Here is a 14,377-nt window from a genome sequence, read left to right as displayed (position 1 = left end):
ATCCAAACAGAATCCGGGAGGGGGGGGGGGAGACAAAAAAAAAAAAAAAAAAAAAAAAAAAAAAAAAAAGCAAAAACAAAGAATTCATTCTTTTAATCTTTTATCAAAATAAATTTTAAACAAAAATAAATTAAAAAGTGCAAACATAACATCAATTTGGAACAAAAATTAGATACAATAAAACTAAGTTCTCGATACAAAAAAAAAAAAAAAAAAAAAAAAAAAAAAAAAAAAAAAAAAAAGTTATGAGAAAATCCCAAACAGTTGATTGTGCTAACAACAGATAAGATTACAAATAAGTTTCTGGATATTAAAGAATTTTTTTTTTAAATATTGTAATACTGACATTTATCGGATAAAAAGGAAAAAAAAATTAAAATCATTTTAATATTTAACAAATTTGAAAAATAGCCATTCATAAAGATACATTGATAAATCTGGTTGTATCGTCCAAGTGTTATGAATCACATCTATTATATATATATATATATATATATATATCGTTTAAATCAATTATAAACCTTGTCTTTTGTGGGTTAAAATAAAATATTAAACAGTTAAAAATAAACGTCAAGGACAAAAATCTTTAGACTGAAAAACCGATTTTTGTTTTACTATCAAATGCTAAGATTTGATGAGAAAATGAAATCAAACAGAAAAAAAAAAAATGGTCCCAATGTTGAGAATCTGTTGAATGATGAAAGACTAACACAAAATAAACATTCAAATAAACTAAATTCAATGATCCACATTTTTATATACAATTTTATTTTTCAAATAATAAGACTTCAAATTTGTGAATCCGGCAAGGCTGATGCAAGTCATAGAAAAAAAAAAAAAATCTGCAATCTTGAATATATTCGACCATAATGGTTCACACAAATTAAGTCACCCCCCCCCCTTCCCCGAAGGGAAAGATTTATAAAAAAAAAAAAAAAAAAAAAAAAAAAAAAACGCACACACACTAACATAAAATTTGTGAGAGTTTTACAACTGAAAAAGGAGGTTTAGTAAATCAAATTTTATTTCACTAAAGATTACTTCAAACCGTAGATGCAATAAAAAAAAAAAAATAAAATTGTGCAAATTTAAGAGTTAGGCACTTCTAGTAACAATTCAGAGAATCTGCATACCAGTTCGTTTTAATATTTCAGATGATACATAATATTAGGTACATTAAGTCTACATTTTGTTTGGAAATAAGAAAATTTGTGGGATTCTATAATTGAAGAAAAAGGCTAAAGAAAAGAATCTTCATACAATTCATTAAATATTGCATCATACCATAAAATACAGACTAATTTTTAATTTGTACAGTCTAAAAATTAGGTCTAAAGTCTCTTATCCGTGTCGCCTACAAAAGCAACCAACTATTTTGTTAATAGTTGGACACTCCTAAAAAAAAAAAAAAAAAAAAAAAAAAAAAAAAAGTGTCCATCTATTAAGATTCAAATAGAGACGTATCTAATTACAAGACTACGGATTTGTGAAGCCAGTCAGGACATTGTCAACACTAAAACCATATTCAATGATGTACACACAATGTTAAAGTACTTATTCATTCAGAATATATTTGTAAGGGGCAAACAGTAAAAATTGCCAATTTAACAAACAAACGTTTCTTAAATTGGCAATTCAAAACAAATACAGGAAACATTTACAAGTTTGAAGATTAAAGAGGTCAGTTTCATAAAGAAACTGAAACTTTGTAATTATTTTGGAATACTGAAAGTATTTTATAAAAATACATAAATGAAGAAATACAAGAACCTTAAAACATTCTCTCGGATATGGAAATTGTAGAAATTGCAATACACATTTTACTTTAATTGAAAAATAGTTTTTAAGAAAAAATACAATCGATAAGGCCTCAAAATAAGTCCAAAATATTGTTAGATATTCACATGATATAAGTTTACAGGATAATACAAGTCGTATATCCTGACTGATAAGGAATTAAAAATAAGTATGGGAATAATTTAAACAAAAAGGAAATTTGAATAAAGCTATCAAGAAAGAAAAAAAAAAATTTGTAAGTAGTATTTCAAACCGTAATCCTTTACGAAAATAGGAAATAGATTCAATGGAGCACAGACTGCTGAATTAATCTTTGATGCTTAAAAAGTTAACTTTCTACTAAATACAGAAAAAAAAAAAAAAAATTAAATATAAAATGTTTTTCTTTTCTGGTTTCAATTTCATTTTTTCACAAAATTTTAAATATTGAAATTTTTTTTTAATATTAAATTGATATTTAAAATTTTCAACTTTAGAGAAATTACAAAAAAAAAAAATTGTACATTTTTTTTTTTCACTTTTAAGTGGATGCATGTTAAAGACATTTGATGCCTTAAAGAAACCAGAAAAGTTAAGATTCAACGTTCCTGTCGATTTTGATGTATCAGATAGTAAATAGAAATCTAAACAGAAATGTGAGGAAGCATTGAAATGAAACTAAAATTTTATATAGTATTTCGAATGTTAGTATAATTCTCTATGACAAAGAGATTAAAAAGTTTAACGTCAGCTCCAAATTTTAATATATTTAGCGATTCAGAAAATGTTAAATTAAAGCAAGGAAGAGGGATATTAAATAGAAAAAAATTTAAACTTGTTAAAATGGCACTTAGCATACCAAGCTGAACAAATTCAAATTGTAATCCTATACAAAGATTAATAAAAAACACAAAATAAATACATAAATAAAAAAACTAGTGCTTGTTTACATTGACTTTTTTTTTTAAACCAACACATTTCAGGTGAAAACATTACATGCATACATGCCATGACAATTCATAAATTCCAAAAATTTATAAAAATAATCCAGTAGAAAAAAAAAAAAAATTATCGCATTGAATTTTATGTTTTAATGTGGAAGTACTATACAACCAATTCAGTATGACAAACCGATTTATTTCCCTTGACTTAAGGGTCTATCATTTAAAACCCGAACAAATTTGGAGAATTTTGATAAAAACTACATTTTTTTTTACGCAAGACTTGATCATTTTTGTAATTATTTTAGAATTTAGACTTTCACTATGACATGTAAGTACATGTTTTCATTTGAAATGTGTTTGTTTAAAAAGATAAACAATGTGTATTGTACTAAAAAATAGAAAAAAAAAAAAAATTAAAGAAAAAAAGTCTAAAATGGTAATAATGACGCTGAAAAGTTTTGTTTGCAAATCTTTCATCAGCATTCAATTGTTGTGACCGCCTAAAGAAAAGACGTGTTGCTGTTGTTGCAATGCCCTGCTGGATATGAAGTAAATTGTTGGTAATCTTCGTTTCAAGAAAAGGAAGGAGATAGTGTCAGCCAGACAGAGGCTGACAAACGTGTATTAATCATTCTGAGCAGATCCGACCATGGTCAGGATGAACATAAACAGTTGAACAATGTCCAAGTAGAGATTGAGAGCAGCAAAGATGTATTCCTCAGGCGATAATGAATATTTGTGTCGGCCTCCAATCATGAGCTGAGTGTCAAATACCAAATACTGCAAGATAGAAAAAAAAAAAAATAGCAATCAAGTTATAAAAACATTGAGATACATCTTTTTTGCATTATATCTTAATTCCGTTGTATTAAAAAAAAACAAAAATGCAGATTTTGGATTATTAAAGTCAATTCTATATTATATCGTACCCAATATGATTTCAAAAGAAAAAAAACTTTTGTGCCATTAGCCAGAATTAAAAAACAGCGTTCCAGCTTCAGATTTTAAAAAAAAAAAAAAAAAGTTAAAAATAAACAAACTTTAGGGTATAAAATGCGTATTTGTATATGCATACAAAGAAGTAGACTAATACCTGCCAAGTTCCAAGTTTTTGTTTTTTTTTTACCACCTAAAATCCAGAAAACTTAACAATGAATTTTATAAATTAGATTAACAAAAAGTCTTTTGAAGGATGTAACCGACTCCTATTTTCAATTTTTATCACGACACATCCAGTTGTGACTAATGCAACAAAAAACAAGCTTTTCAGCTCATCTGGCAGTTGACCACGACAGATAAGAGATATGTGATAGAATCAATAAGGATATCACTTGCAGTTATTCAGTTCAGATTAAGGTCTCCACTTTAATTTAAAGGAATAGGTTTCTCATGTGATAAAGTTTCATTCCCTTATATCCTGTAAAAAAAAAAAAAAGCCAATTCCATTACTTTTGATAGACGTTTTCGTTCTTAAAGATTATATGTACATGTCAACTGGATGTAGGCAATGAGCCACTTACAGCCCGATTTTAACTGTAATAATGTTTACATCTGCTTCATCCATAAACTGTGTCATGACATACTAAGATATTTGCTATTTGACTGCAGAACTTTTAAAATTATAATTTCTTTCAAACGTTATAAAAAAATTAAAAAAAAATGCAAACCAATACAACAGCTGTTACAAAATAGTAAAATAAAACATTAAATGACCACAAGTTTTATAACGTCCCAACTATTTTTTTTTTTATTTTTTTTTAAATAAACATGTATCCATCTTATTTAATTTTTGAAAATATTAAGTATCAGTTATTAGAACGGTACTTGTACAGTTTAATTAAGACATTAAAAAATGATAAAAAAAAAAAAAAAAAAAAAAAAAAAAAAAAAAAAAAAAAAAAAAAAAAAAAAAATCGAAAAAGGTTATATTGTACGTATCAGTTTTGAACTGAAGATCCAAAAATATTTCACTAAATTTGATAGAGTAGTTTTTTTTTTTTACAGTGGAAAAAACATGTTTTATGAGAGCACGTTGACATCTTTTTTTTAATTTTTGTTTGGAGTTTATAAACGCCATAGGGAGATGGATCCATGTAAAGCGCAGACACTGCCTCCCCATCTTTAATACTAGCTTTTCTTCCTATATATATATATATATATATATATATATATATATATAAAAAAAAAAATTAAAATTATATATATCTCGAACCTTTTGCTCGGTATCATAAATTGTTTTTGCTGTAAAACAAAAACCACTTGATGAAATTAAGTGAATTTTTTTCAAAGAACTTCATTTCATAACGGATACGTACAAGTACCATTAGAAGCATAAAAAAAAAAGAAAAATCTAACTTTGTTAAAATATCAGGTTTATTTGTGATAAAAATAAAAAATAGAACAAACATACTTACAGCACTAAATAGTAATGCTCCCAGAGCTGAATAAGCCAAGGTGGCATACTAAAAAAGAAACAAAAAATTTATTCAAGTTTTTTTTTTTTTTCAAAGTAAAATTGATTTTTTTTTAAGTGTTGATTCTATAGAAAAAAAACAAAAAAAAACAATTTGGTTTTCAATCATACAAATACTTTAAATATTACCAAAAATTAATTAAAAAAAATTAAACCGAAGAATTATGTATCTGAATTTTTGAGATGAGAATTTTCAAATTTGGATTCTTCATACCCTTGGTAGAGTGGTTAGAGTACTTTGGGGGGGGGGGGGGGGAAGGGGTTAAATTTACAGCAATTTGAAAACCTTTAAACTGTTGAACAGTAATTTTAACTAGCTTTAAAAATTACTAACAGATCCTCACAGACACAGAATGATGGGACGATTCCAAAATTTTGATTCTAATACAATTAGAGATTCCTTTTAAATTTCTAAAAATCTTATTTTTGAAAAACTAAAACCTTCATGCGTGTCATGTGCATAACAATCGTTTACATATTTTGCATATTTATAAATTTGCAGAGTTTATTATCAATGCGTTCCAATAAATTACAATGCATTCCTAAAAAAAAAACAAAAAAAAAAAACTTACTTTATTTTGAATGATGGCACAAAGGATTCCGAAACAGAAAAGTACGATGACAAAGACAAAGAGCATTCCTCCCCAGGCAGTAAAATCCCACTGAAATTATAACAAGCAAAATTATTCAAACTAGAAAACAGATTCTTTTCTTTAGCACTTCTGCAAAAAAAAAAAAAATAAATAAATAAAAAATAAAATAAAAAAAAAATAAATAAAATAAAAAAAAAATAAATAAAATAAAAAAAAAATAAATAAAATAAAAAAAAAATAAATAAAATAAAAAAAAAATAAAAAAATAAATAAGATAAAAAAAAATAAAAATAAAAATAAGTTTGTTGTATGGCCCTTGCTAAAATCTATGCATTTCAATCAATATTTTCATTTTATTTTTATTATTAGGAGAGGAAAGGGGGGGGGGTCATCTGTTTGCCTTCCTCTATATCAAATTATGACAGCACAAAAGACATTCCGAACACTCACATTTCAGCAGCATCAAAAATAAGGTTGATTAATCACCCAAATGTTAATTCTCGTTTTAATTTTCTTCTTTTGAAGATTGTAACGTTGGGGATGGGGCAACCTGCTTTTTATTGAAAAAGCAGCCGAGAGCTCTTTAGTATCCTCGTTGTTCCCTTAAGTGCAATTGTCTGGATCTCTTTAGCATTTGATTCATCAGGAATATTAGTTAGGTAGGACTTCAGGTTCTTCATAAGCCGTGTGGCACCACCTGAAGTCCCATAATATCTGGTATGACATCTCCAAGATTCTAGTTTCTTTTCATGTTATGAGACCTTTATATTTTGGTCTGTTTCTCCCTTTCAGCTCTGTTCAGACATCATTAGGGACACTTCAACCAAGGTTGCAACTGACTTATTCCATATAATTAAGTCAGTTTTCACAGCAGCATTTTCAATGTAGGTGGTTGTAGGGATTACATGGTCATAATTAGATCTGTGACGGTATTCTTTTCATTGTTTTTACTCTCGAGTATATATCCATTAATATCTTATGCTTTTATATAGTGATGTGGTTCTCGGTTGATTAATCGTGTCTGATATATAATCGAGAGTCAAAAGAATAATATGCTATTCTCACAGCCCTAGTCATAATATATGGTATATAAGTCATTTCCAAACGTTATTTCAGGTTGATGTTCCCAAGACTTGCTGCTACATTTTTTTTTTTTTTTTTCTCTCACACACGATTGTTCAAACAACTTTGATTCAAACCCCCAAATCAAGAGTCAGCTTGAACTCCAATTCCAAACGATCTAACTCATGAGGTTAGATTACAACCATTATGCAACATTATGAGAAATAAATCTTATGCCAAGCAATAAGTGTTTAACAGAAAGTCGCGCGCGCGCGCACACACGCACACACACACACACACACACACACACGAGAACTTAATTAAAGATGCAATTAAAATTCATTCTAAGAGTGACTATTCAGAGTAGCGATTCAAAATTGCTTATTTAAAGACTGGTAATATGATTGTATAAAAAAAATATCCAATTAAATATAAAATCAAAGCATTATGATAGATATTGTATTTGAGGTAGCATGTCAAACAATTCATTCTTGATGCACATAAATAAATGAACGAAATACATGTGTAATTTCTACTTACTTTTGTTTGAAATGCGAACAATGTTAACGCCGCAGACACAACCTGCAAACAAAAAAGGTAGCAATGATTAAAACAGAGGCGTTTCACATTTCTATATAAAAACACTTAATCTATCATAGCTGCCCAGATGATATTGATATTTACTGCAATTTATTAAATCCACTTTTCACTAGAAGTCAGCCGGGTAACCTTTCTATCAAGCCTCAGTTTTGTCATTATTTCCCTTGCATCTACACGGCATGCATATATATATATATATATATATAATGCTGTAAATGAAAAGGAACAGTCTTTGTACATTCATATTTTTCAAATTATTTTCAGGAAAATACAATCCTAAAATAGTTTTGAAATATAAACTTTGCTTTTTGATAATTTTCAGATTTTAAAAATACTGAATTTTTTAGGTGTTTTGTGTTTTTTATACAAGGAGAGGGGGGGGGGGACACTATGCCAATTTAATACAAAATTGGCGGGACCTATGGAAATTCAACAGTGGACCCTTTCATATATAATATATTGATATTGGTATTCTGTGGATGTTCAGCATAAAAAGAGAGACACCCTGATAGTGTAGCTCTTGTTAAAACTGCAGAAGTATTTAAGCTATCAGGGATACCCAGCATAGCCTGGTTGTAAAATATGCTTAAACATGATATTTTAATTTATGCAGATTTCATATATATTACAAATTAAATTTTTATAAAGTTGTGATTTCAAAAATAAAATATATCCGTATGACTTGGGTGCATCAGCTTGAATCGAAACTAAAACTAAAACCAAAACTTGAGAATTCTTGGTAAGATTACAAGAAATGGAAGGTCATAATTAAACAGTCGGAGGAAAGATAATCCTGACACAAAATAACATGCTATCATATTATATAGAGATGATTCTCTACTCTGTGATAAAGACCAATGTGTATTTGTATCTAAATATAAATCTCTTGTCACAAAAAACAGTAAAACAAACCTTTTGCTCACGGATGAAACCATTACAAGGGGAGGAAACTGCAAGTTAGATAACAACTATTTGAAAGTTTGGAAAGAAAACTGCCACCAAATAAATTAATAGTTGGTAGTTTTATGTCAAATAATTTATACACATGAGGGGGGGGGGGGGAGAGGAAAAAAAAGAAAAACATTTACCAGCGTAAATCTTGTTTTGTTTAAAGTGTAAATGCAGGTTCAACCTACCCCTCGTATCAATTCATTTTAAGCAGATCATGATTGGTGGAGGACACGGCCTACTCTCAACCTGAAATTTTATGACAATTCTGATAAATTAGACAAAAGCAGACAAATTTTGCAGAATCTTAAGTGGTGAGTTTGCTCAGCATGTCCCTCGCTTTTAGGGCAATTCAATCATATCGAAAATCTTGTTTATATGCCAGCCTTTCTGCTTGTGTAGTAATAATAAAAAAAAATTAAATGCCCGTTCCTTTTACTTCCATTAGATTTGATACCTATAGGCATTCCAGTACAAAAATCTATCTAAGAACACCGCCAGGCACAAAGTACATTTGTGTGAAACTTAAAAGAAATCTGTCCAGCCATTTAGGAGTCCATAGGGAACTTTCTGTTTTTCTCCCATATCAAAGGGTTGGAAGTTCTGTCATGTTTGACATAATAGTGACAAATGTTTTTTTATGGCTGGATACCTTTCCTAACACCAACTCTTCCAAAGAGACAGGCATTTTGTTGAGACATCTTGTCAGTTCTCTGCTAATTGGAGCAACGTGCTTGTCTGTTAAGATTTAATTTTTGTATCAGAATCAGATCTAATTTTGAAGATTTTCATTTACATGCCCATGACATCATTTTTCATTAGAATAAAATTTTAAAATAAAGTCAGTATTCTTACCGCAGTTATACCAACAGCAATAATTACAGCGTCTTGATTATAGTTGCTGGAAAAAAAAAAAAAAAAAAAAAAAAGTTTAAAGCGCTCAATTTATACATTTTAGAAAAATATTCAAAATTGTAATTTCATGTCAACTCATCAGCTGCAATCGTTATTATGAAGCAAAAATATTTTACCTTGAAAGAGCGCCCAAGAGGAATCCTTCACACAATGTCTAAATTGAAAAGAAAATTATGAAAAATTAGTGAATTTTCTAATTCTTAAATCTTTTCTTCACCATAAACGTTATGTTTGTAACAAAAAAAAAAAAAAAAAAAAAAAAAAAATTGCTTCAGTCAATTATGATTGGTGGTTCTGCGACCAAGAAAATGAGAATTACGAAAGATTACATTTGAACGAAAGTTCAAAAATATACAAATTTGCATACAATTTGAATTTATTCATACAAAAATTGAGACTTTTTGTAAAAAAAAAAAAAAAAATCCCAAACCAAATCTAAATGGTGAAAGATATTTGCAATATGAGCCGTTCCATATAAGTTATAAACTTTACCAAATTTTCATTACTAATGATTACTAAATTGTCCAATTTCTAATGTACACTCTTTAACCCTTATCCTTGAATGGCCTCTTGGCCTTGATAATGTGGTGATGCCTATGTAAAAAAAAAAAAAAAAAAAAAATTATGCAGATTTGATTAGCTTTGAAAATGCTGTAAGTTTTAATTTTCTTTAAAATTAATGTCATAATTATATTGAAATACACTTAATCATAGTTCAGTTAAAGTGTATGTACAAATTTTAAATTAATGCACACTCCAATCTCAGAATAAAAAATAAAAAAGCCAAAAATGATTTTCAATATGGATAGCTATAGATCTTTTTCTATAACATTTTCAAACAAATATACTGGCAATTTAAAAATCAAAAATTTCTCATATATATATATATATATATATATAGATAAAAAGTTTAATATTACACAAATAACATAAAATTAAAATTCTGTTCCGGATAATTTTAACTAGTTTTATATAGCGCGTGTAGGTGTACGTTTGAAATGCTAAATACTTACAAACGCGACAAGAACAATAAAGTTGATAGGAAACCGACGTCGTACATCTGGACAGCAAGCCAACATAATTAGTGTAACCATCATCATAACGCTGAAAGTAAAAAAATAAAATTGCAGTTTCAGATTTGAAATACAAAATGTTTAGCAATAAAATTTGCGAGCTAATAAATTTTTTCATTTCTTTAATAAGTTGACAATTACAAGAAACCTTCTCAACCACTTTTTGCCAAGTCTAAAGATAAACATGAAAGTAGTTCCCTCAAACTCCTAGGCTGAACATTCACAAGCATAAACTGGAACAAATACATTTAGCGAATTGCCAGGGTTGCTGCGAGGAAGGTGGACTGTGCTAGAAAGTCACTCCTGACCGCATTTGATTCTTGGTCGCCATCTTGGTTACTGCCAATTACACTCAAGATCTGATCTGAACGCCACCATCTTTGTTCAACATAATGTCTCAACACTTAATATCCTGTATCTCTACAAATCCACCATTCGCCAATACATGGAGTATTGTCACATCTGGGCTGGTACATCCGTCACTAGTCTTGCTTCTACATAGGTTGGCAACTCTTGAATCCTAACAGGTCCCACATTGCCAGCCAAACTCCAACCTCTGTCCCATCACCAAAATGTGGCATCCGTGTGTGTTTTTACAAATATTTTATTGGAAAGTCGACTTTGTGGCACTGTGCCTTGTTTGAGATGAAATAAAATAAAAAAAATGTAAACATCAAGAAACAAGCAGTGAAAATCGGTTAATTTTTAACATTATGATAATAGGAATATTGTCTTGACAATGCCTTTAGATATTAAATTGCTTTATTTCACCAGTGTACTTTTTTTATCCCCCACCCAGGAAAAAAAGAAAAAAGAAAAAAAAAAGAAAAAAAAAAAAGAAAAAAAAAGAAAAAAAAGAAAAAAAAGAAAAGAAAAAGAAAAAAAAGAAAAAAAAGAAAAGAAAAAAAAAGAAAAGAAAAAAAAAATAAAATAAAAAAATAAAAAAAAAATAAAAAAAAATGAAAAGAAAAAAAAGGAAAGAAAAAAAAGGAAAGAAAAAAAAGGAAAGAAAAAAAAGGAAAGAAAAAAAAGGAAAGAAAAAAAAGGAAAGAAAAAAAAGGAAAGAAAAAAAAGGAAAGAAAAAAAAGGAAAGAAAAAAAAGGAAAGAAAAAAAAGGAAAGAAAAAAAAGGAAAGAAAAAAAAGGAAAGAAAAAAAAGGAAAGAAAAAAAAGGAAAGAAAAAAAAGGAAAGAAAAAAAAGGAAAGAAAAAAAAGGAAAGAAAAAAAAGGAAAGAAAAAAAAGGAAAGAAAAAAAAGGAAAGAAAAAAAAGGAAAGAAAAAAAAGGAAAGAAAAAAAAGGAAAGAAAAAAAAGGAAAGAAAAAAAAGGAAAGAAAAAAAAGGAAAGAAAAAAAGGAAAGAAAAAAAGGAAAGAAAAAAAGGAAAGAAAAAAAAGGAAAGAAAAAAAAGGAAAGAAAAAAAAGGAAAGAAAAAAAAGGAAAGAAAAAAAAGGAAAGAAAAAAAAAAAAAGAAAAAAAAGAAAAAAAAAGAAAAAAAAAGAAAAAGAAAGAAAAAAAAAGAAAAAAGAAAGAAAAAAAAGGAAAGAAAAAAAAGGAAAGAAAAAAAAGGAAAGAAAAAAAAGGAAAGAAAAAAAAGGAAAGAAAAAAAAGGAAAGAAAAAAAAGGAAAGAAAAAAAAGGAAAGAAAAAAAGAAAAGAAAAAAAAGGAAAGAAAAAAAGAAAAGAAAAAAAGACAAAAAAGAAAAAAAAAGAAAAAAAAAAAAAAAAAAAAAAGAAAAGAAAAAGAAAAAAAGAAAAAGAAAAAAAAAGAAAAAGAAAAAAAAGAAAAAGAAAAAAAAAGAAAAAGAAAAAAAAGAAAAAGAAAAAAAAAGAAAAAGAAAAGAAAAAAAAGAAAGAAAAGAAAAGAAAAAATTGAATGCGAAGAAAAAAAAGTTGATATTTAGCATTATTAAAAAGGTAGAAACAGTAAAAAGGAACTTACAGAGCCAGATACCACATCCATGGGTTTTGTTGAGAATATAATCTGACCGAATCTCTAAAATAAAAATAAAGTTTATATGTATAAAATGTTTGCATAATCAAATTACAATGTAGTTGGTAAAATAAAAATATTTGTAAAATAAAAGATAGACGCTTTCAGAACTTTATACATTCATTTTTCTTCCTCGCCATCTATAATAGAAATCTCACCCGTGTTTAAAATGTATGTACATATGCATGTCTATGTCTGCCTAAAATTTGACATAGGTGACGGATTTTTATGAGATCAATATCGTTTGGAAGTTCGACCCCTCGGACGACAAACACCCTCAACTGGGCACTTTTCTACAGGAGGGGGGGGGCGCTTTTCACCGATATTTTCAAAAGTTATTCCTTTTCAATTGACTAGCCTTAATTTAAGTCTTCACCACTTCCGGTTTGGTGATGGGCGCAACAGTAAAGACATCACTTTCACATTCTTTTCCTCCTTCATTTAACCAGACAGGTGAGATTTATATTATAGATGAACATTGATGGGTTTTCTAACTTACAAGATTTTCTATTTCTTTTGCCCCCCCCCCACACTATTGTCCAAAAGTCATCCGCAGTATGTCTTATTTGTATGCACCACTAACTAGTGCATGTATACTAGTCTACATGCTTTCGCCCCCTCCCCAACCCAACGATTCTCCCTTGTCTTAATAAAAATGCAAGAAATTCACCAAGGTTTTCAGTCTTAAAGTTATTGCTTCCAGGCAACACCTAATTACTGGTCTTCCTCCCTCTCCCTTAACCTTAAAATGAAACGCATACTCAGTTATATCTATTCCTGTGCAACGTTGTCTCATGTTTCCCACAATTTAATGAAACCCATTTGTTTACACATTCCCAAGTGTTTCTTCTGCCTTTCCCCTTAATATAAGGAAACCTATATTTGTTTTTTATTTTTATGTATTCCTGGGCAACATCAAGTTTCTTGTCTTCCCTTCTCTATCAAGCATAGATCACTTACCAAACATACTACTGCATCATTATACGCACCTGTTCTGTTAATAGTATTGAGCTACTTTGGATTAACATAGCATTTACCATATGTGATAATGCTCCTGGGCAATGCAGAGTTTCTTATCTACGTCACTATTATTCGAAGATTTAAATTATAAGCACAATTTTCACAAGAAATACTCATCTAGCTGAAAACACTAATTTCCCCCACGCTTTATCTGTGCCAAAACCTAAACGTATATTCCATGAACAAAGCTTCTTTCTTAGAACTGCACGCCTATGGAATTGTCTTGTTTCCTGCTTTCCAGCTGACTACGATATGGTTGTCTTCAAGTCTAACGTAAACAAGTTTTTGATGAGCCGTTCCACTTAAGTTAACAAATTTACAGAATTTTCATTAATAACGATGACTATATTGTCCAATTTCTACTGTACACTCTTTAACCCTTATCCTCGAGTGGCCTCTTGACCTTGATAAGTGGTGATGCCCATATAAAAAAGAAAATTTTTTTTCAATTTTGCTTTAGCACTTATCCTACCTAAAATATCCGTAAAGTGTTGAAAATTTTATTTTTATTTATAAAAAAAAATATGTACAAATTCATTTCAACATTTGGAGAAAAAGTTAAAACCCTCCCAACCTTTTCTAAATTGATTGCCCATCATTTGCTGGCTTGTTTACGAAAGGTGGTGGAGCATGCAAGTTGATCCAATTCATAGCGGGGTTTAATCTTAAAAACACTAACTTTTCCATAGAAAAGTCAATAAGCCATTAATGTCACAAAATTGAACGCAACCATCTTGTTTTCAACAATGTAGGTCAAAATCATTTCTCAGATTGAAATCAGCAATAATGTGAAAATAGATCATTAACATCAACTTATACGAGCAACACGGAAATTACAGGAACAAAAATAATTTTGATTTTATCTACTTCATGATGGGCATCATAGACATTGCCAAGAAATGAGAACTATGAGGTATTCTTATTCAGAGCCTTGAATTCATATTACAATTCAAAAGATTTTAATTTTTAATCTGATGCAAAGGTC

At 28.7% G+C, this 14,377-nt stretch overlaps 1 protein-coding gene across 1 annotated transcript in view; it reads right to left on the bottom strand.

Moving 5' to 3' along the window:
- Nucleotides 1–1,124: 1,124 nt before the first annotated feature.
- Nucleotides 1,125–14,377, bottom strand: part of LOC145258111 (protein lifeguard 1-like) — a 35,855-nt gene continuing 22,602 nt past the window's right edge. Inside the window, exons 4-11 of the mRNA XM_080115854.1 lie at nucleotides 12,322–12,375; nucleotides 10,325–10,415; nucleotides 9,428–9,465; nucleotides 9,252–9,297; nucleotides 7,389–7,430; nucleotides 5,766–5,855; nucleotides 5,135–5,182; nucleotides 1,125–3,500 (exon numbers count right to left, since the gene is read on the bottom strand). Coding sequence (XP_079971980.1) covers nucleotides 3,345–3,500; nucleotides 5,135–5,182; nucleotides 5,766–5,855; nucleotides 7,389–7,430; nucleotides 9,252–9,297; nucleotides 9,428–9,465; nucleotides 10,325–10,415; nucleotides 12,322–12,375 — 565 coding nt within the window. The 3' untranslated portion in view covers nucleotides 1,125–3,344. The remainder of the gene's footprint in view (nucleotides 3,501–5,134; nucleotides 5,183–5,765; nucleotides 5,856–7,388; nucleotides 7,431–9,251; nucleotides 9,298–9,427; nucleotides 9,466–10,324; nucleotides 10,416–12,321; nucleotides 12,376–14,377) is intronic.

Source organism: Euprymna scolopes, chromosome 33 (genome assembly GCF_053919585.1).
Source record: "Euprymna scolopes isolate OS-2025 chromosome 33, ASM5391958v1, whole genome shotgun sequence".
Lineage (NCBI taxonomy): Eukaryota > Metazoa > Mollusca > Cephalopoda > Sepiida > Sepiolidae > Euprymna > Euprymna scolopes.
Note: the sequence above shows the minus strand (reverse complement) of the source record. Positions and strands in the feature narration are given on the sequence as shown.